The 21832-nt window shown below is 40.6% G+C and overlaps 1 protein-coding gene across 1 annotated transcript in view; it reads left to right on the plus strand.

Moving 5' to 3' along the window:
- Positions 1 to 21832, plus strand: part of LOC107547679 (disintegrin and metalloproteinase domain-containing protein 28-like) — a 63012-nt gene that overhangs the window by 4457 nt on the left and 36723 nt on the right. Inside the window, exons 3-13 of the mRNA XM_039912204.1 lie at positions 250 to 326; positions 983 to 1061; positions 1691 to 1767; positions 3365 to 3551; positions 4014 to 4076; positions 4546 to 4617; positions 5469 to 5638; positions 6411 to 6492; positions 8853 to 8983; positions 11784 to 11961; positions 13091 to 13157. Coding sequence (XP_039768138.1) covers positions 250 to 326; positions 983 to 1061; positions 1691 to 1767; positions 3365 to 3551; positions 4014 to 4076; positions 4546 to 4617; positions 5469 to 5638; positions 6411 to 6492; positions 8853 to 8983; positions 11784 to 11961; positions 13091 to 13157 — 1183 coding nt within the window. The remainder of the gene's footprint in view (positions 1 to 249; positions 327 to 982; positions 1062 to 1690; positions 1768 to 3364; positions 3552 to 4013; positions 4077 to 4545; positions 4618 to 5468; positions 5639 to 6410; positions 6493 to 8852; positions 8984 to 11783; positions 11962 to 13090; positions 13158 to 21832) is intronic.

Consider the following 21832-nt stretch of genomic DNA (forward strand, 5'->3'; position numbering starts at 1 on the left):
GGCCTACTGAGTTAAGTCTCACCACACACAATTTTTCTGGGGGAGATTAGCTGAAAACATTCTTTAAGATAAATTGACACATACAAATCAGACTTGCTTCCAGAACATAAGACCTCATCTAGCCTTTCTCTTCACTGATTTTTCTCTTGTCATTTAGTTTTAGAATGGCTAGTGAGTTTTTGAGTAACTAAATGTGCTAGAGAGAGACATTGTATAGCCTTAATCTATAATGTGATTGAAAATTTGCAGGAAATATACGAGTCTGAAGTACAGTATCATATGAAGGTGCAAGGAGAAGATATAGTACTTCACCTACAAAAAAACAAGTAAGTTCTATTGTTTAGTGTATCCTCATTACAAAATATAGCAAAATAGACTGAGGGTTAGGAAGATGCTTTAAATCAAGTGTCCAAGTTGTCAAGGGCAAATGGAACCGAGAAGCAGCTTGACCTAGTCGATAGAGCGTGGGCCTGGAAGTCAGAAGGATTTGGGTTCTAATCCTGCTTCTGCCTCGTGTCTGCTTGTGTGACTTTGGCCAAGTCATTTCACTTCTCTGAGCCTCAGTTCCCTCATCTTTAAAATGGGGATTAAGACTATGAGCCCCATGTGGGACATGAACTGTGTCCTACCGGCTTGCTTTGTATCTACCCCAGCGCTTAGAGCAGTGCCTGGTATGTAGTAAATGCTTAGCAAATACCATTAAAAAATTTGTGAAAGCATTTAGGAAAAAAAAAAAGGCAGGCACATTCAAAATATTCTTGTTACAAGCATAAGTATAATTTGGTGTCAGCTCAGGGCTCCATTCATCCCAGGATTCTGACTCCCACAACGGCATCACGATGCTTGAGGGTACTGTCTTGAACATCCATTCTCATGGTTATTATAGTTAATATTACCCTTCATACTCAGACCCAACATTACGTACATTATGTAAAGCCTTCATCTTTGATAACGAGCAACCTCTTCTTGGTATTTCTTCTAGGAATCTCTTATCCCCAGACTACACCGAAACACTTTACTCGCCTACTGGAGAGAGGATCACCACAAGACCTCAGCACAAGGTAGAATATGAAAGGTCCCACTGGATCCCTCCTAGAGCCCCACTGCTGTGAGTTACTTAGGCCACAATGCGTCACCAGAGAATTCTCAGGGACAAGTGAACTTACTAGGGAGTAATTACTGTACATAAGATAGGATCGTACTTATGGATCTCTGGTACAGACTCCAATAAGATGTCTATCTTCCCTGATTTTTAGGTCTGACCTGATTTTGAGGTCTCACCTCACCACCTGAAAAGTCAGCAGAAAGACGTTTTGAAGTCTTGTTTTCATCCAGGGCAGTGGGTGGGGATAGGGCGGCAGCGAAGGTCAGTGGATGAGAAGCCAGCAATGCCTACTGCCCTCCCCTTACTCTGCCACACCTGCCTTCTGCTGGTTGCTCTTGGAAAGGTCCATGACCTGACTTATGGACCTCCTCTTGGAGGCCCCTCTCCCTCTTCCATTTTTAGTAAATTTCAGACACCTTCTAGATACACGTTTCCCCTTAGGTGTGTAGCAAGATGGGGTTCACAGGCTGAAGTAACATCCTGACCATGTATGGTGACTTTTCCTGCCCAGATCAGAGTTCCTCAATGAAAAGCTAACAACCTGAAAAACCTAGAAAAGTAAACCATTATTTTCCTCTTTTCCAGGAGCACTGTTATTACCAAGGGCATATCGTAAATGAAAAAGATTCTACTGCCAGCATCAGTACATGTGGTGGTTTGAGGTGAGTCCTAGGAAGCCTTCCATTTTATTAGGGAGGCTGATGTTTAGTAAGAGTGACTAGCACTACTACCAACTCTAGATTGTGAGAGGATTCCATGAAAAGAAATCAGATGACTCAAAAACCAATTTTTAATTGAGTCTTCTCATTCCAACTGCCTTTGGTTAGAATGATTTATCAGGTCATGGTCATATATTGTGGCTATTTAAGATGTGCCCTATTAAATGAGAGTCTTTGTTCATATTTCACTCTGCTGCCTGGATTAATTTTCTAGATTGTTCTTGGCCTGCCTCTCCAATCCTCAAAAACCTCTAGTAGTTGTCCATTCCTCTCCCCATCAAGCAGAAACACCTGACTATGGATTTCAAATCAATTAATCAACTCTTTCCCTCCTGCTTAAACTCTCCCTTCTTCTATTGCAACCCGACTTGTCCGCTGTTTTTAAACTAACCTCATCATGCCTCATTCTCTTCTCTCTTGTAGTTGATCTCTAGTTCACACACTTCTCCATGTCTTGAACTCCCTCCACCTTAATATCTGACAGACCACAGCTCTTTCAATCTTCAAAGCCCTTTGGAAATTTCATCTCCAGAAGGCCTTCCTGATTCATTTCCAATCTCTCCACTTTATCCTCCCTCACTGCCATTTCAGCCCTTCCGGTGCCACCTAAGTACATATTTTATACATGTATTACTTCCTCCTATATTTAATGTATTTTACTATCTCTTTTCCACCCTAGGACCTGAGGACAGGAAACATGTCCTCTATTAAAATCTTGGGACAGGGCTCTGTACACAATAAGCACTCTATAAATGCCAACGATTGATTGATCACTATCTCCAGGGTTTAGTAAATCAGAGAAATTAATCAATCATATTTATTGAATGCTTACCATTCGCAAAGCGCTTGGTAGATTACATCACAACAATGTAACAGACACATTCCCTGAGGGCAAACCTTTCCTTTGCCCTTGCTTGGGCCATCACTGAGGTAGATACATATTTGGGATTTAGCTAATCTCTACATTCCTCTGTCCTCTGTTGTTGGTGGAGACAAACCCACCTAAAATAAGCTTAGAAGGCAGCTTGGAAAAAGTACAGATTGGGAATTCGGAGACCTGAGCTCTAGTACTAGCTCTGTCATAGAACTGCTGTGTGGTGACCTTGGGTAAATCACTTTCCTCACAGGCTTTCAGTTTTCTCATCTAAAAATGGGGATAAGATAAATTGTGAACTCCATGTGGGACAGAGACTGTGACCAATCTACCTCAGCACTACATTATGTTGAAAGTGAATGCCACAATGAATGCCATAAATGTCATTATGACCATGAGATCAGAGTAAAAAGCAGCACAGCCTAGTGGGAAAAACATGGAATTGGAAGTTTGAACCTAGCTCTTAATCTAGCTGTGGCAAGACAGATTACCCCTTCAAGGCCTCAGTTTCCTCATCTTTAAAATGGAGATAACAAAATGTGCCTTTACCTCACATGGCTATTGTGAGGGTCAAACCAGTGTGAAAGAACTCTGGAGAAATAGGTGCTGTTTCAAATGAAGATTAAAAAGGAGTTTTTGGAGGACAGCTTACATCATATTTTGCAGGGGATACTTTAAGCATCGTGATCAGAGCTACCTTATTGAGCCCCTGAAGCTAACAGATCAAGGGGAACACGCTGTCTACAAATATGAACGCAAGGAGCCTAACAGAGCTAAGAGGAGCTGTGGGATGAAGTATTCAGACAGCAAAAATGACCTCATCCGAACCCCCAGGGCGGTGAAGAGTCGAGAGGTGAGCGAAGCTTTCTAAACTTGATTTTTTTTTCCCCTTAACTCCTTGAGACATTAACACTAAAAATAATGGTTTGACCCTGATAGTTGTCCTCATATTTTATAAAGACCAAATGCTGCCTCTAGTTTGAGATGCCATTTTCAGGAAGAATCAAATGAGAAGCAGTTTAGCGTTCCCAATCTGATCAAAAACTTCATCAACCAAGAGTTGAAAGCTGGCGGAATCGAAGCACGAATTTCATGTGTCTGAGGGAGCGGATCGGCACTCTGTGAAGTGATTTATAGCAGGCAGATAGACCATCAGATTCCTATCAGATTTTGCTGCTGAGTAGCATAGTATTGCTTCCTGTTCCCAGGCCTCAAACTCCCTTGCTCTCTGACCCTTATGAGGAATGTTTTTTTCCTAATCTGCACAGTGGAGGAAGTCTTAAATATTAACTGATTCTTTTCACCTTTTGTAAAGGAACAAGACTTTCTTCAATCCGAGAAATTCATTGAATTGTACTTGGTCTTGGATAATGCCTTGGTAAGTATGAATGCAGATGCATTTCCTCTTGCCTAGGTAGAGACAAGGAAATCTGTCATTCTCTGTTAGAGAACAAATAACATGTCATTTTGAAATGTCATCAGAAAGAAAATCATGCCATAAATTCTGAATGATTTCTTCAGGTGTCAAGAACTCCTACTCAGAATTGCTTTCTCTACTTTTAGCCAGTAAATGCTGGAAAATATTTCATTGCCTGGCCCTCTCCAGAAAGCTGTGAAATCAGGTCTCATAATAAGGCTCTTTAGAAAATGATTATTGTATTTGACTATCTTTAGAATTTATGGAGTTAAGATTTAAGTTCTCTCACTTTTCAGTGTGTGTTTTTTCTCTGCGATAAATGCCACCTTTCCCCAACCTAGATGTGTTTTGGAATGGGTGATGTCTTTCTCTCACTACCATTTACAGTTTGAGTGTCACTTTAATTCTGTTTTACATTTTCTATTTTCAGTATAAACATCACAAGGAGAATCAGACCGTGATAAGAACCTTGATTTTTGATGTGACGAACCTACTCAATGTGGTAAGATAAGCATTACCTGAGTAAATGTCTTCCACACAGCACCCTGGGAATTTTCTAAGTTTACAGATATAGGAGGGAGGAAGGGTCTTCAAATGGCTGAAAGAAAAATTCTTGAGGAAAAAGAATGAACACTTATCAGAGGCAAATTGTCTATGTTGAATTACTCAGTGTCCTTATTCCTCCCTTCACTAAAGGCACCTTCAAATAATAATTTCCATCCCCATGAGAGTTTATTTTCTTGTGCCGGGATAGCCCCTAAAGCACAGTAATATAATGTTAAAACAAACATAGCCAACTTTTTTCTTTCAAAAATTCAGTCTTTAAAATGTGACTTTCTATTCAGCATCCTGCCTTTGAGCAAGTGAATATTTTTGACGGACGAAATTTACAATGTTCCCAGAAAATTTACTTAATTTTGAGTTCAGCATAGTAACACACAAGCTTTCCAAATTCATTGAGGCAAATTACAAACAGGGCATCTGGGGAAACTGAGGTATAAGAAAATTCAGTGAATTCCCCAAGGCATTAGGGATGAGCAGAATTCAGAAAGCCTGATTCCACCCTCAGGTCTAACTATGCAAATTCCACCTGCTCTTCCTAAAGGATATCTGGAGCAGGATATCCGTTTAATAAATGAGCTACATATTGTAACGACCCATTCTTCAGTGGGGTTGTAATCATGTCTGTGGGGATACAGAGGTTCTCTACTTGTGAATTAAAGACCTTGGTTTAGTGGGAATTGACTTAACTTTGAAACACGTCAGCCTTGGCATCACTTACCGTGACCGTGGAAATGCTGAAGAGAAATACACCTGCAATTTTTTCATCACGAAAACCATTTTTTTTTACAGATTTATAACACCATCAAAGTTCATGTAGCCTTGACAGGTTTTGAAATCTGGAATGATGCAGATAAAATCAAAGTGGTCCAAAATTCAGGTGCACTTTTCACAAACTTTCTGAATTGGCGTCGCAGAGACCTGTTGAAAAGAAAAACACATGACCATGCTCAGTTTCTGACGTAAGTGCTAGTCCCTCTGTGGTGAAACTCCTAGGGCATAACAATGGGGCAGAGAAGTTCCTCAGAATTAGTCAGAGTAGATAAATCTATCAATCAATGGTATTTATTGAGCCCTTACTATGTGCAGAGCACTGTACTAAGTGCTTAGGAAAGTACAATACAACAGAATTTGCAGGCATGTTCCTTGCCCAGATGAGATAACCTAAGATGTTGGGGGAAAGTATAAAGTGATGTACCTTTTCCAGAAAAGTACTAGTAGTGAGGTTTTCTTTAGAGCAGCAGCTTGCTCCACACAAAGGACTTACCTGCTACAGAGGATGGCCACGTTGAAGATTTCTTTCTTGGTATCCACTTGGCTTATATTTCTGTGCTCCAAAGTCTGGCCAGTGAGGGGATAGTGGTGATTCTCTGAGGTCTTCTCTCACTAGATAAGTCATTCAGATGTCTTCCATACCAGGTCTACCATGAGGTCTCTCCAGATGACCACAGTGACACTTTTCAGAGGTTGGATGGTAGGGAATGCTGGGTTACTGTGGTAAGGAGGGAAAAAGTTACAGAATTAGGGTTCTAGAAGGGACTCAAAGAGATCATTTAACCCATTCTCTTACCTTCAGGCAGGGCTTATGCCATCCCAAAATAAAGAGACCTCCTTTGCCCAAGTCCCTGGCAATAAAAATAATGCCAGCAGGTTACATTTAGGATAATCTCTTGGTTTAAAGCAAATAATCCGAGAATCCCAGATAGTTAAATGAATATATGTGCTTTTATTCAGCGGACTCTCCTTCAACCATCAGCTAACGGGATCAGCGGCATCAAATTCAATATGCTTACCAACTTCTGTCTCCATCATTGAGGTTTGTAGAGCTTTGAATCACAGTGGTTCTTTAATTTGCCACTTTTATCCAAGTGTTGGGTTGCTGCTAAAGGGTTAGGGTTAATAACTAAAAACATAGAGGTAACCTATATGTATATGTATATATATGTATTTCATATATTTCCAACCTGAAGTTCCACCATTGTCCCTCTCACTGTGCTCAGCCTGTTATCCCAGAGGTAGGGTGTTCCAAAATTAAAGACTGAGGTGGGGAAAGGAAGCAGGAAGAGCAAGAGCAAGGCATAGTGTGGACACTCTTCACACACCTTGTTTTCTATCTCTGGACCTCTGTGGCCAGCAGGAGTCCTGCTCCTGTGAGGCCATTGTCCAAAATCATTGAATAAATCATTCAATGGTATTTATGGACCAATTAATGTATTAAGCTATACTATGCATTTGGGAGAGGGTACAATACAATACAATTGACAGACATGATCCCAGGCCAGAAGAAGCCCAAAGTCTGGACATTGTTCATTCGTTGCAAACTCTCTGTGGTATGTCTCCTTGTTTATCTTAATAATAATTAATGAGGGGGTAGATAACTCTGCCGTCTCTAAACATATGAAGATAAATACTTCCCAGCTAAGTGCTAGAAAACTAGAAGGAAAAATGATTCTGGTGAATGCTTAAGTTATTCATCAATATATAAACACCTAAGAATGATGCATTAAGAGAAGATAGTGTCCTTTATTTTGAGATCTGGGGCAAATTTTAATGTACCTGCTGTAATTCATTCATTCAATCATATTTATTGAGCACTTAGTGTGTGCCAAGCACTGCATTGAAAGTTACTATTATTTTTGCTACCAGTGTTTTTGTGCAAATACTTCTTTTTTAATTATGCTAAAAGCACATCCTACCCTTTTGGGAGACCTTGTAATATTTAATTCACAAAGAGTTCTGCATAAATGAATTTGATTAATACTTAAATATGTTGAAGTATTCTTAACCATGTGCAATTTAGCACAGGTTTTGAACAGGATGATATGATCAACCCAAGGGATAGTTTTGCTTATCTTACCTGGTTCTACAATTTCAAAGGAAGATTCCTTCTGGCACTTGTATCTTGAACTAAATGGTCAACTCTGTTAACCCAACCAGGATGCTGGCTGCACTCGAAGGAGTTTCTGGCTAGTCAACATGTGTTTTCTCACTGGAGTGGTAGAAGAGCTGGAGAGATATTTGGGTTTCTCTCCTCTCCTCCCCTCAGCTACCCTGGACTGACTCTTTCTGGTCATTTTTTCTGCTGATCGTCCTGCCCCCCAAGTTGGTCTAGTGGAAAGAGCATGGGCCTAGGAGTGAGAGGACATGGGTTCTAATCTGGCTCTGCGGTGTGACCTTGGGCAAGTCTTCTTCTCTGTCCCTCTGTTATCTCTTCTGTAAAATGGAGATTAAGACAGTGAACCCCATGGGGGACAGGGACTGCACCATCCACCCAGATTACTTTATATCTACCCCAGCGCTTAGAACCTTGCTTGATATATAGTAAACACTTAACAAACACCACAATTATTATTATTATTATTAATAAAGTACAGCTTCTGATACTTAATGAACCACAGCTCCTGATACATCCGCCATAGCCTCCCAATACCCACACCTGCTGCTGCCATCATTCGATGAGGCTTTTGGAAATCATAATACCTAAAGGAATTGCTAGGATTTTTTTAGATTTTTTTTCTTTATAAATCAAGGTTATATTGGTTATATTCATGGTCCTAGTTCTTATAAAACAGTACCTTTGAGAAAAGTATCAGTAAAAACAGTCACAAAGCATTTCCTCCACTTGGGGTCTATCTCCTTAAGCATAATAATGTTCAGATGTCATTCTATCTGCCTACAACTTGATCCCAGAGTAGATGGGGAAGGCTAAGCTTAGTTCTCCACCCTGAATTTCTGGGAAAGTGAGCTGTAAAAGGGACATAGTCTTAGCAGAGACAGGAGAAGAATTCAGGACAACCTGCCCCCAACCCTGGAGACCAGATCTTTTGTCATAACTGCGTGTAAAATAATAATAATAATATTTTTAAGTGCTTACTATGTATCATATACTGTTCTAAGCTCTGGGGAAGATGCAAGATAATCAGCTCAGACACAGTCCTTGTCACAATTTCAAGTAGGAGGGAGAACAGGTTTTGAATGCTCATTTTACAGATGAGGGAAACAAAGCACACAGAAGTTAAGCGACTTGCCCAAGGTCACACAGTAAGCATGTGAAAGAAACAGAATTAGAACTGGAAACCAGGCCCTCTGACTCCTAGACCTGTGCTCTTTCCAATGGGGCACACTGCTCCTCATCACGAGACCTAACAGTTCTATCCTTTTTTTTTTTTTGCTTAGGCTTTTAGGAAAGGTAAATTTTCACTGGTGGGAGTAATGTCACATGAGTTGGGACATGTCCTTGGAATGCCTGACCAACCACATACCACCAAGTGTCCCTCTGGGAGCTGCGTGATGAACCAATACCTGAGGTGAGGCCCTGTCATTTTACAAGGAAAGTGACCACAGAATGAGAGGATTGGATTTGTTGCATATATCATATGGTGAACATTTCTTTTATTCAGCTAAATTCTATGGTCAGAGGTTTCAGTTTTCTTTTTTATGTTATTTGTTGATTGCTTACAATGTGCCAGACACTGTACTAAGCGTTAGGGTAGATACAAGTTTTGTCAGGTTGAACACTTGATTCAAACTCATTGTTTCCTGAAGGGCAGAAGATAGACTTGAGAGAACTCTTCACAAAGTTGCTGTACTGTGCCCTCCATTTCCCTAAATATGCCTTGCAGCAGGTGACTGCCATTTTGATTTTTTAAAGGAGAAGTGTCCTGACCAGTCTCCTGGCATTTTCCCCACTTTCTTTCAGTGAATTTCAGAACTCTTTGACATTTGGGGAATATTAACTTTAGTGGGTAACTCAGCTCCACCTCTATATAGTAAAATAGATTTTATGTATTATCCCCCAAATCACACTTGAATGTCTTAGAAGGTCAGAATGTTTCAGGTTTTGAAACCAAACAAGTAGAACTGGTTTCAGGTGTTTGGCAGATTTGAGGCAGGAAATTTTTTTCTGCCCCTTCTGTTCTGCCCCATAACATTATGTTATGTTGGCTGTGCAGACAAGGTGACAAAATGTCATAAAGTTAGGTTGCTGTGTATCCAGTGATTTGTATAAAATTGTCATGTTGTGTGTCTATGCAGTGTGCTGTATGTTATTTCATTCCGCTGAATGCACATGTGGCATTCTGCATGACATCCTTTATGTTATGCTGTATTCACTTGAATCCCCCAATCTAGAGAATTTCTCAATGAGGAACCCCTGACCTTCTTGCTCCAGAGCCATGGTGTTCCCCTCCCAGGTCCCTGTGCCATTTTAGATAGACAAGGACTTTAAAATGCTTAAATGGCACTCTCAAATCACCCCCGTTGGCATGTCCAGTTGCTTGGCATCTGAAGCTGCCAGTGCCAAAAAGAGTTTGTAGTCAGAGAAATGTGGGTCTTAGATGCCCCTCTGGTGGCAGCTTTAAATTCACCTGGGAATCATGGGGTTTAGAGTCACATCCAAAGTTGGTATGAAAATGTTGCCCATCCATAAAAAAAGTTACCTGATGCCCATGCAGGGAAATTGGCAGCAGATAGAGAGGGAGTACTAAAGTCAGAGGAGAGAGACAAAAGGTGTCACTCAAATGGGGTTGGCAGGGCTGGTTTAGGATTTAGTGGGCCAAAGCCGGAGCTGCTGATTCAAGCAGGAGAGGGGAGTGTGAGTGAGACCTTTTGAGGCTGAAGCCAAACAGGTTTGGCACAAGTGTGAGGTGGGCATAGTCAAATGAGCCCTGCGCATGTGGGAAGAGACTTTGGGCAGAGATTTGGGCAGAAGACTAAGTCATCCATGCATTAGGAGTGCATGCACGCATGCGCACATTCACCCACGCACACAGGACACAGAAATAGCCACAGACGTACCTGTTCCAGGAAGCACACATCTGATAGAGGCACGATAAAGGGTTGGGAGTTTTCAAATGTCACTGGGTCCCCAGTGTAATTCTCCAGGATTGAAATAGTGTCCAGGGGACAGACCTGACGCAATCCTGGACTCCAGCCTCCAGACTGCATCCCCTTGACCTGATCCTTATTAGACCTGGGCTTCCTTGCTGGGGGGATCCAAGTGCTGGCTATATGGAATATATACGCTGGCGGTGTGAAGGGTGAGTGTAAGGTCTATGTGCTAACTGCTGGCTGTGTAGGGTTTGAGGAAGGTGTAGGCGTATGCTTGCATTGAAGAGTGAATGGTTGGGAAAGAGCATATGGGCTGAAAATTTGGAATCAGTTGCTGAGGGTAGATCTGCAAGGCATGCTGCCATCACAACTATATGTATATGTAAATACACAATATAGTAGTCCCTATATATACACGTAAAAACATATACATAATGGTCCTTTGCATTTGAAGGACACACTACTATTGGTGTGGGACACTCAGAAGACTAAGTGGTATGGAAAAAGGTGGGTGAAGCAGTTTTAAAGTTATTCATCATTTTAAATTTGGATCTGGAACCTTTTCAGCTATACAAAAATCCTCCTGGACCACTTTTTAGGAGCGGGAGAGAGAATTATACTGGAACCTGGCTCACGTGGCCTCCTTAAGTGCACTGAAGGAGCAAATGCCTTGAGAGGGGGCCAGCAGTGAACAGGGAAAAAGGTGCTAACCGTGAACGGGGGCATTTGGTGACAGGGCCCAAGAGCACAGGGAAGCTTTAACAGACTTATTGTCACTGCATCTCATAAAGTATTTAGAAATAAATGACCACAATGCCAAGTTGATATCTAAAGAGAAGGAAATGAATAGTAGAACAAGAGATGGTGAGTCAATATGACATAGAGCTCCTCCACATATTCATGTAGGATAGATTCCAATTCTCTTTTAAACCTTATTGGATTAAATCACTTTCATCTCTGCTTGTGTGGTGCCCTGCTTATTTCTTCTCTGCATGCTCAAGGACTTGTGCTCTCAAGCAGACTCCAAAGGCAATACAAAGCTCTGACTTTCAACCAATCAATCATTCATATTTATTAAGCACTTGGTGTTTGCAGAACACTGAACAAAGCGCTTGGGAGAATGCAACAGAGTTGGTGGACACATTCCTTGCCTACAATGAACTTACAGCCTAGATGGGGCTTTCTGAAAGGTTCTTAGAAATGGATCACATATTTTTCCCAGGAACTCTATGAGATGAACATTAATGTTCTACTTCCCTTAATTCTGTCTCTTCACAGCTCCAAGTTTCCCAAGGATTTCAGCCCATCCTGCCGCAGCCATTTTGAGAAATTCCTTTTGAGCAAAAAACCGAGATGCCTCCTCAATGTTCCGGCACCTGAAAGTATAGTTACAAACCCAATCTGTGGGAATGGCATTTTGGAGAGGGGAGAAGACTGTGATTGTGGAGCCCCTGAGGTAATTCCTACTCATTTGTATTTGGTTTTATAAGTTCAGTTCTCATGCAGAGGTGAACACACAAGGACAGTTTATTTACTGAACCACAAGGCTAGAGGAGAATTTCCTATTGATAAAGAACAACCTTCTGGTTTTGTAATTTGATTCTGTCCAGCTATTCCTTCAAGTAAGATTACACTAGAAACCTCATATTTAAGTCCACTGATGAGATCAGTGACAAGTCCCGGCTGTGAATAGAACAAGTCGGCTGTGAATAAGAGAGTGATTCAGTGAACTGAGCCCAGAGAATGAGAGTCTGGCAAGGTTACCCTCACTGTGAGTCTCCTACCAGCGATGTCTAGATAGAAAAAGTCTTAACTAATAAATCTGGCTGGAAGCCGAAGAAGAAGGGATTGCCCATTTCCCAGCATCCACTGCTGGGTATCCAATGCATTGGCCTGAAAGAAATTTTACAGTGAGTTTCTCCAGGCCTGCAGAGGTTTCAAATCTTTAAACAAAAACAAGATGGAACAGGTGACAGAGATCTGAAAGTCTCTGTGGATGCTTACTTACTTTTCCCATAATTTTAGTCAGGAGAACACAGAGTATTCAATCCTGTACTGAACATCCGGTGGGGACTACATATGTATTTAGTGACTAGCATGAACAGCAGGGAAGAGAGAAATTTTAAAAAACCCTACAAAAGAGAAAGGATTATGAATGGATCACAGATACATCTTAAGCGACCTCTTTGGTCCTTACTTTGCTTTGAAAATTAGAACTACACACATTCATTTTCCAATGAAGGAAGCAATTTCAAATTCCAAAGAAAATTATCTCTAGCAGGACTAGGCAGGGTGAGTGAATTGTCCAGCTGCCCTGGAAGCAGGGAACGGATCGGGGGGTTGGGGGATCTCCTCCACCGTCCCTTCTTGGAAAGGACACTAGCTTCCTGCTGCAGCCTGAAGCTGTGGGTCAGCCCTGGCTTCAGAGTATGGAGCCTCTATTGAGTGGGTGGATGGTGTGTCCCAGACCTTCTGAGTTGACCTTGCCAGGCCTGGACTAAGGAGTTCTCAAAGCGCATTCTGCTGCTGTGAGAAAAACAATCTATTTCCAGTGGACATCTTCTGATTGTGTGTGTTTTCTTAAGGGATGTTCTAACCCTTGCTGTGAGGCGAAGACGTGCAAACTGAAATCTCAGGCTTCATGTAAGGCATAATAGGATTCGTGCCAAGTAAGACTTCTATTTTGTTTTTAAATCTTTCCCTATTTTAACTGTTTCTAGTGGATAAAGCAAAGAGGATCCAAACAATTTTTTAAAGGTATTTCTTAAGTGCTGACTATGTCATAGGCACTTATTAAGTGCTGGGGTAGATACAAACTAATCAGGTAGACACAGCCCATGTACCACATGGGGCACACAGTATTAATCCCCATTTTACAGAGGAGGTAACTGAGGCACAGAGAAGCGATTTCCCAAGGTCACACAGCAGAGAACTGGCAGAGCCGGAATTGGAACCCAGGTCTTTCTGACTCCAAAGCCTATGCTCTATCCACTAGCACACCCTGCTTCTCAGTGCAGGTCATTAAAATCTTTAGCCTGAAAAGAAGAGTTGAAGTGCTACTGGTTTACAGCACTGATATGTATAATACAGAGTCAGAGACCATATCCTGTATCTGCTGCGATTTTATCAGGGACCAAAGAATGTTTCCTTCTTAATAATAATACTGAGCTTCTCTTGGGTCAAAGGGAGAAAATGGAAAAGGATAATCTTTTCTTCTATAAGCTCCTTGCTGACAGGGATTATATCTACCAATTCTATTATTTATTTATTTTTTAATAGTATTTGTTATGTGGTTAGTATAAGTCAAGCACTGTTTAAAGCACTAGGGTATATAAAATCAAATCAGATCAAACACAGTCCCTGTCGCACATGGGGCTCACAGTCTAAATAAGATGGAGAACACACATTGAATCCCCATTTTACAGTTGAGGATGCGGAGGTCTAGAGAAGTTAGGTGACTTGCTCGAGGTCACACAGCAGGCAAGTCTCAGAGCAGGGATTATAAACCAGTTTCTCTGACTTCCAGCCCCATGCTCCTTGCTACTAAGCCACACACTGCTTCCCTTTTATAGTGCTCAGTATAGTGCTCTGCACACTGTGAGCACTCAATAAATGACATTGATTGATTCCAGGAACTTGTTAGTAGTATTTTCTCAGGTGAAAAGGAAGGAGTAAGTTTGTCCTCATTTCATGATAGACTTCCCCTAATTTCAAGGGGCAGGAGTTAGGTGGCCGAACATGTTTCACCGTGTGTTCTCTGTGGAGATAGAGGGCAGGTTTGCAGACAGTTCTCATAACTTCATTGAAGGGTACAGCTACATCTAATAAAGAGTTGTCTTAAACCAAACTGGAGAGTTGGCTACAGAATTTGCTCAAATGTTGGAGAGGCCTCATTTTTGGCCAACTGCTTCTGTTATTAATTTTCAAGTAAACCTGAAGGCAACTGTTACATAGATTTAAATCCTTTGTTCCTTGACATCCCTGACTGTGAAACCCTTCTGGGTCAAAAACCAACATTGGTGAAGAGGATACAGATTCAGAATTGCTCTGAGGAACAGTTGTATAGCTGATGGTTACTCATTCCACTGTTATGGGGGGCAGGGATTTTGGCAGCAGCAAGGATGGTTCACTGAAACTGAAATAGTGATAAGCAAAAAGACTCAGATTTAATTCAATTTTAGAACTTGATTGTAACTAAGAATAATTTAAGAAAATGATATGATCCTAGGACTACAATAAACATGATTAACTTCAAAGGCACTGTAAGTTCGTAAACTTGTAAGCTTATTGTAAAATGTAAGCTCGTTGTGGGCAGGGAATGTGTCTGTTATATTGTTACATTGTACTCTCCCAAGTGCTTAGTACAGTGCTCTGCACACAGTAAGCACTCAATAAATATGATTGACTGACAAAGGAGAATTATAGAACAAGATTCCTTCTAGTTCTGTGGCAAAGATTGTTATATATCTGGGTGAAACAACCCAAGAGTGGTTGTTTCAACCTCAGCCGTTGTGTGTCTCATACTTCTGATTACACACCGGCGCTCTTGAAAACAACCTGATGCTCAATCACTCAGGTTCCAGAAATATCTCTTGTTGTTACAGCAATCATCACGATGGCTTATTTCATTCATTTTATTTCTGTTTAGGAATTAAAACAAGCATCAAGTAACCAGAGTTGGGATAAGAATCAAAAGTTTTGGACCTAAGAAGAGCTTCATTTCTTTTTCCGTCACTGTGTTTTATTGCATTTGTAGTAGTTTTCACTCACTCTTTAAGTCAGTCTCAAGAGAACCACATCCTTTAAAAATCATAGTATAGATTTCTCAGTTCTGCCACTAATGCCTGTAAGAATGAAGCCAATGACTATAGAAACACCTATACACATTCATAATTATACATTCCTCAATGATAAACTTTCGGGAACTTTAAGTCCCTCATTTGACCCACCAGGGAAAAAAAGAGCAAAATTGAATTTTCATTAGTTTTCATCAAACACTCCACAAGATCATAATTAAAGATTGACACTTCAATCTGAAGTTTATTATGGAAATAGGATCAATGACTATCTTATTTAACTCAAACCCAGACATACACAACTGCAGCAATTGATATTATTTCATAATGCTTTTGTAGACACATTCCTTTGAGACCCAGAACATGTATTTACAGAGACGTGTGGTTTATGGAGATCATTTTTTACAGGAAAATTCAATTTTTGCTCAGATTTTACACAAAATAAGCCTTCACTAAGTGCTTTCTAATTTGATTCCATATACTTTAAGCATTCTTTGCACAAGCGTTTTTAGACTGTTATCCAGATGGGTGTGTATATAAACACACACACTCATATCCTTCTCTCATTGGTCCATTTATCAGTGATAAGCATGCTTGAAACTGATGGGTTTTTTCCCCACAGTTAACCTCTGTTTCAGCCACACATTTCTTTTATTAGAAATTACACATGAACTGTTTAAGTATTTTAATCAATGACATTTTTTAAGGATATAGGAATATTTGTTTTCAGCAAGAAAAATCCACTGAATGCAGTAGAAAGCCTACATAAAAACAGGTAGCAAATGGACAGAAGGAGCTATTACCCTGCTGAAGATTTTCTGAACTGTGAACCAACTATATATATCAGTGGAATTGACCTCATGGAATAATGAGTTAGTTTTTTCTTGTTACATAAATCAATTTTGAAATTAAGGAAACATCTTAATTACTGTGGATTGTAGGATCACATCTGTTGGGAAGTGCATTTTCCTTTCATTGGTCATGTCCATTTATAGAAACAGGCATATTAAAGAATCAGCCTTAAAGTGAGGTGTGTTCTGTATTTAATGGCTCTTAATTTCTCCCTTCTTGTATAATAATAATTAACAATAATTATGGTATTTGTTAAGTGCTTACTATGTGCCAGGCACTGTTCTAAGTGCTACAGTAAATAAAAGATAATTGGGTTGGACATAGTCCATGTTTCAATCTCTATTTTAAAGATGAGATAATTGAGTCCCTGAAAAGTCAAGTGACTTAACTGAAGTCACACAGCAGATAAGTAGTGGAGCTGGGATTAGGATCCATGTCCTCTGACTCCCATGCCCGTGCTCTATCCATTAGGTCATGCTGATTCTCTAATCTCTACAAATCTCTTCATAGCCTATGGATTCAAGCATCTTTATCAAGTTGTGACTGACTACAGTCCATTTCACTAGGTCCTGTGAGAGTCACAAAGGCACAATAAAATATGTTTCCTGCTCCAGAAGAGGTGTACGGTTTATGGGGACTATAAAGCATGGAAAAAGACACAAATGCAAGTCAGAGACTCGGAGTGCAAAATTTCTGAGTACAAAAAGCAAAATTTCAAATCCATAAACTCCATGGTTTACTCCAATTTTGCATCAGCTTAATACAAAACCAAGGGTAACCAAGACTGCTATTCAAAATCCAAATTACATGAATGGAACAATGTGCAGATTAAAAGCTGAATGAGGTTCTAAACAGACAAGCATTGGTCTCTAATTGAGAATTTTGGGGGCTTTTTATTGAAAAAGGATAATAAGTATTGTCCTGATTTAACAAAATGGGCCCAGGAAGCCCAGGGAGACTTGCAAAAAGTCACACCGTCAGTGAGAGAATTTGTGTCTGACAGCTTTCAATGTCATCCTAACCTTGTCTTCATTGGAAAGGGCTAAATCGGGAGGTCCTTTTCTGTCCTTTTCTTCACCTTTGTTGTAAACATTGAGAATGAAGTGGCAGAAGGAACATTAATTTTAAATGTAGGAGCCAAGTGTTACATAGTGTTCTTTCCATAAATAGATCATGATGAAATAGACAAACTTCGAATGATTTGCAGTTCTTATTAATCCGAATAACATGCACCTTATGCAGTAAGTAATCCACAAACTTGGGTACCTCTGTTGTATTGTACTTTCCCAAGAGCTTAGTTCTGTATATAGTAAACACTCAATAAATACTATTGATGATGCTGAACAATTGAAACCTCAGGCTGGAAACTTTTTCCATCACCTGAACAAATGGTTGGTATGATTCCGAGAATGGAAAAACAATGAAAGAATATTTCAGTGTTGAGGATGTTGTGTGAAGATCGGGAGTGGAATACCAAATAGCAGGCTGAAGAACAGACAGGTCTTGTGTGGTACAAACCCATTACAGCAGCCTTACAGTGCAAACAGGGTGGAAAGAAGTATCAGTTACCTATAGGTCTTTTCAGCAACACTCACGGACAGATGTTATCTTCAGTAGGGTCATCTTCAAAGATAGACAGCAATATAATATCCTGTCCTTACCAATATTTCAGTGCAAGTGGATTTTGATTCCAGTTCCACTACCAACTTCTAGTCTACCCATGGGCAACACTTGGGCAAGTAACTTTCCCTCCAAAGAATCTCCATTTCACTGTCTACAACATGAAGATAAATGCAACAGTAATAGTGGTGTTTGTCAAGGACTTACTTTGTGCCAAGCACTGTACTAAGTGCTAGGGTACATACACGATCATCAGGTCCCACATGGGGCTCACAGTCTATTTAGAAGGGGGAACATGTATCGGATCCCATTTTACAGATGAGGGAACTGAGGCACAGAGAAGGGAATTGTCTTGCCCAAGGTAATACAGCAGCATGCAAGTGGCAGAGCCAGGGTTAAAACCCAGGTCCTCTGACTCCCATGGCTGTGCTCTTTCCACTAAGCTACGCTGCTTCCCTCCCTTCTTCTACACCAAAAGAATGGTGTTGAGTTAATTAGATATATCAATTAGTAGTATTTATTGAGCACTTGCTATGTGCTGAGCACTATACTAAACTCTTGGGAGAGTACAACATAACAGAATTAGCAGACACCTTCCCCACCTAAAATGAGTTTACAGTCTAGAGCTGAGTTTACAGTATTTTGTGCTATTCTGACCTAATTGCTAGAGAGAAACAAAAGGTAATTATCACAACACTTGAGACTTAAGAATTATGAACATGGCAAACTAAACTAGCTACAAAAGAGCTGCAGTTGTTTTATATTCATTGAAAAATATATCAAAAATAAATTCCCTAAACCAGTGTACAAGGCAGAGTAGCAGCGCGGCTCAGCGGAAAGAGCCCGGGCTTGAGAGTCAGAGGTCATGGGTTCTAATCCTGGCTCCACCACTTGTCAGCTGTGTGACTGTGGGCAAGTCACTTAACTTCTCTGTGCCTCAGTTACCTTATCTGGAAAATGGGAATTAAGACTGTGAGCCCCACGTGGGACAACCTGATCACCTTGTATCCCCCTGCCTCCAGCACTTAGAACTGTGCTTTGCACATAGTAAGTGCTTAACAAATGTCATCATCATTATTATTATCATTTAAAAGCCACTAGTATGCAGTGCTAGCCCAGGAGAAATGTGCTTCACTGATAGGAAAGATGACCTTCTGAGGATGATGATCAAACTCCCCCTCTCGACTATGAGCTCGTTGTGGGCAGGGAACATTCTTCCAACTTTGTTATATTGAACTCTCCCAAACACTTAGAACAGTGCTCTGCACCCAGTAAGTGCTCAATAAATATTCATTTATTCAGTCATATTTATTAAGTGCTTACTGGGTGCACAGCACTGTACTAAGCACTTGGGAGAGTACAATACAACCATAAACAATAGCCACATTTCCTGATTGACCAATCAAACTCCTGAACTATTCTATCCATGTCACGATGGAAGAGAGGGCAGACTGTGGAAGTAATGCAGTCAAAAGGGTGAAAGGATTGGCCATCAGCTTACATGAAATGTCAAAGGAAGTGATAAAATTAGAGGTGGAGGGAACAGTGAAGGGTTAAGAAATCCAATCCCGCCACCGGCTAAGGAAACCCTAGGCACAGGTCTGGGCAGACAAGAGCACCAGAGATTTCTTAAAGTTCAGGACTGTCACTTCAGCAGGGTTTCTCCAACATGCTCCAGGAACTTCTCCTTTCTACCGTGCTGATGCTAGCCTGGATTGAAGGTAACCTGGAATGCTACTAAATAATGGCTAAAGGAATGCTTTTTTCCCCCCTATAAATGTTTTAAATAGTGATTTGAAAGTTACCAATGAGATTGATAGTAGGTTTTTCAGAGACTAATAATTCCAGGTGCCTTCAGTGATCTTACTGGTGTGAAGAAACTTTCAAATTGTTGTTACCCTGTTGAATTTAAAATATTTGATAGAAAGTTAGCATCAGATGAGGAATTCAAAGTAAAATATCACCTGAACTAATCAGATGTTATGTTTTCAACAGAAAGTATAGGTATCATGTTGCATTCAAAAGGCAGTTTCTAAACGGATATCTTACTATTTGTTTTATAATAATGTCAATGAAGTGAAACCAGATAGTTTTGTCTTAGATGGCCCCTTTTGATAATCACTTGATAATTAGGAATTAACAATTAATTAACAATTAAGACTTTGAATGGGAAATGAATCTTGCATTCAGGAAAAGCTGGCTATTTGATTGCTTTGACTCTGCCGGAAATCTAAAAGGGTGAAAAGACGTGCTATTCGGAACCTTGCATAACTCTTTGCATCTCCCTCTAAAATCTAAGCTTTTAGGTTTTTGAAAATCTTTAGCTTTACATTGAAGTTTAAGCTTCAGAAAAATATAATTTGCCACATAGCTATCTCCCTAATTTCTTCTGAGATGAATTAATTAAAACTTAGCTGGAGTTGCTAGTGTCACAGAATCAGTCAATCAATCAACTGTATTTATTATTTACTCTGTGCAGAGTACTGTACTAAGTGCTTAGGAGATTAGAGTTAATAGTTTACAGTCTAGAGGGGGAGACAGACATTAAAATAAATTATGGATCTGTGCATAAGTGCTGTGGGGCTGAAGGTGGGATGAATAAAGGGTACAAATTCAGTGCAAGGGTGACATAGAAGGGAGAAAGAGTAGGAGAAATGAAGTCTTAGTTGGGGAAGACCATTTGGAGGAGCTATTATTTTAAGAAAAACAAAGCAATCCTTATAACAGACCAATCTTTTAAATCATCTTTTCACAACCTTATATCAGTCAGTCAATCAATGGTATATTTTGACTGCTTACTGTGCGCAGAGCTTGGTAGAGTACAACAGAACTGGAAGAAACAATCCCTGGCTACAAGGAGTTTACAATCTGGCCACATATCTCTGCCTCCTGACTCAATTTTCCTTTTTAATTGTTTTTTATCATAGGGTCACATTCTGGCAGTGGAGATTGTACAATTGAGATTATTTGCTTCTCCACTATGACTTCCTCTTTTGATTGTCATGGAGAAAAGGGAAGGGTCTTGTATTCATCCTAGTTCCGTGTAGCTTTCCCTGATCTACAACTGTGGTCCCAGAAGGGAAGTTTGCAGCCTTCTGTGTTTCTCTATAATGGTTTCAACACTTCACTGTGCTAATAACTTCAAACTTCAAAGCTCCAGGGAAGGGTAATAGTTTGTCCCTACAGTGCCAACTTCCCTTGGTGGAGAATCTGAACAATGTAACCTTTAGCTGAAATTTTCTTTTCACCTCCAGACTAAACACCTCAACCCTGCCTTAGCCATGAGGGTGAAGGGAACAGTTCCATGATAGTACAGCTAGCCTTTAGTTTGACTGGAGCATAAAAATCACATTGTCCCCATCCCTGGTTCTCTACCTGGTGATCAAGTATCCCTGGTTCTTCCCAATCCTTCTGTCACTTTTACAATTATTGTCCCATATCCCCGCATTCCTTAATCTATCTTCCCATCTCTGCATTTCTTCCCCTTCCTACTGTTTGGCCTGGTGCCGCATTTTGCACTTTTTTAACTTGTTTTGCAGTGGTGGCCTTGGCTAGCTCCTCCACGCTTACAGCCCCCAGGACCACCATAGCTACAGAGACTGGGCCAGGGTTGGCCCCTCCCCACATACATCCCCCCAGGACCACCGTAGTCAAAGACACGACCAGTAGGGTGGGGATGAGGTCTGGAAGGGGATTTTGGGGACCCTGCCAATCTGCTCTGTCTTGCCTCATCTCTTTGGCTGGAGTGGTCTTGGGGCCAACAACCAGGAAAGATTAATATTAATAATGATAATAATAATAGTATTAGTTAGGTGCTTAATATGTGCCAAGAACTGTATTAAGCACTAGGGTAGATACAAAACAATCAGGCCAGACACAGTCCCTGACCCACATGGGGCTCATGATCTAAGGCTTTCCACAGCCACCACAGTGATACAAGCTTACAAAATATTTCAAAATGCAGTGCCAGATGGTAGAGGATGAAGTAGGTGAATCAGAGGGAAGCGGGGGTGGATTCAGGAAATAGGAATAACTTTAAAGTCAGATTGGGTCGGGGAG

This window comes from Ornithorhynchus anatinus, chromosome 5, assembly GCF_004115215.2.
Source record: "Ornithorhynchus anatinus isolate Pmale09 chromosome 5, mOrnAna1.pri.v4, whole genome shotgun sequence".
Classification (NCBI taxonomy): domain Eukaryota; kingdom Metazoa; phylum Chordata; class Mammalia; order Monotremata; family Ornithorhynchidae; genus Ornithorhynchus; species Ornithorhynchus anatinus.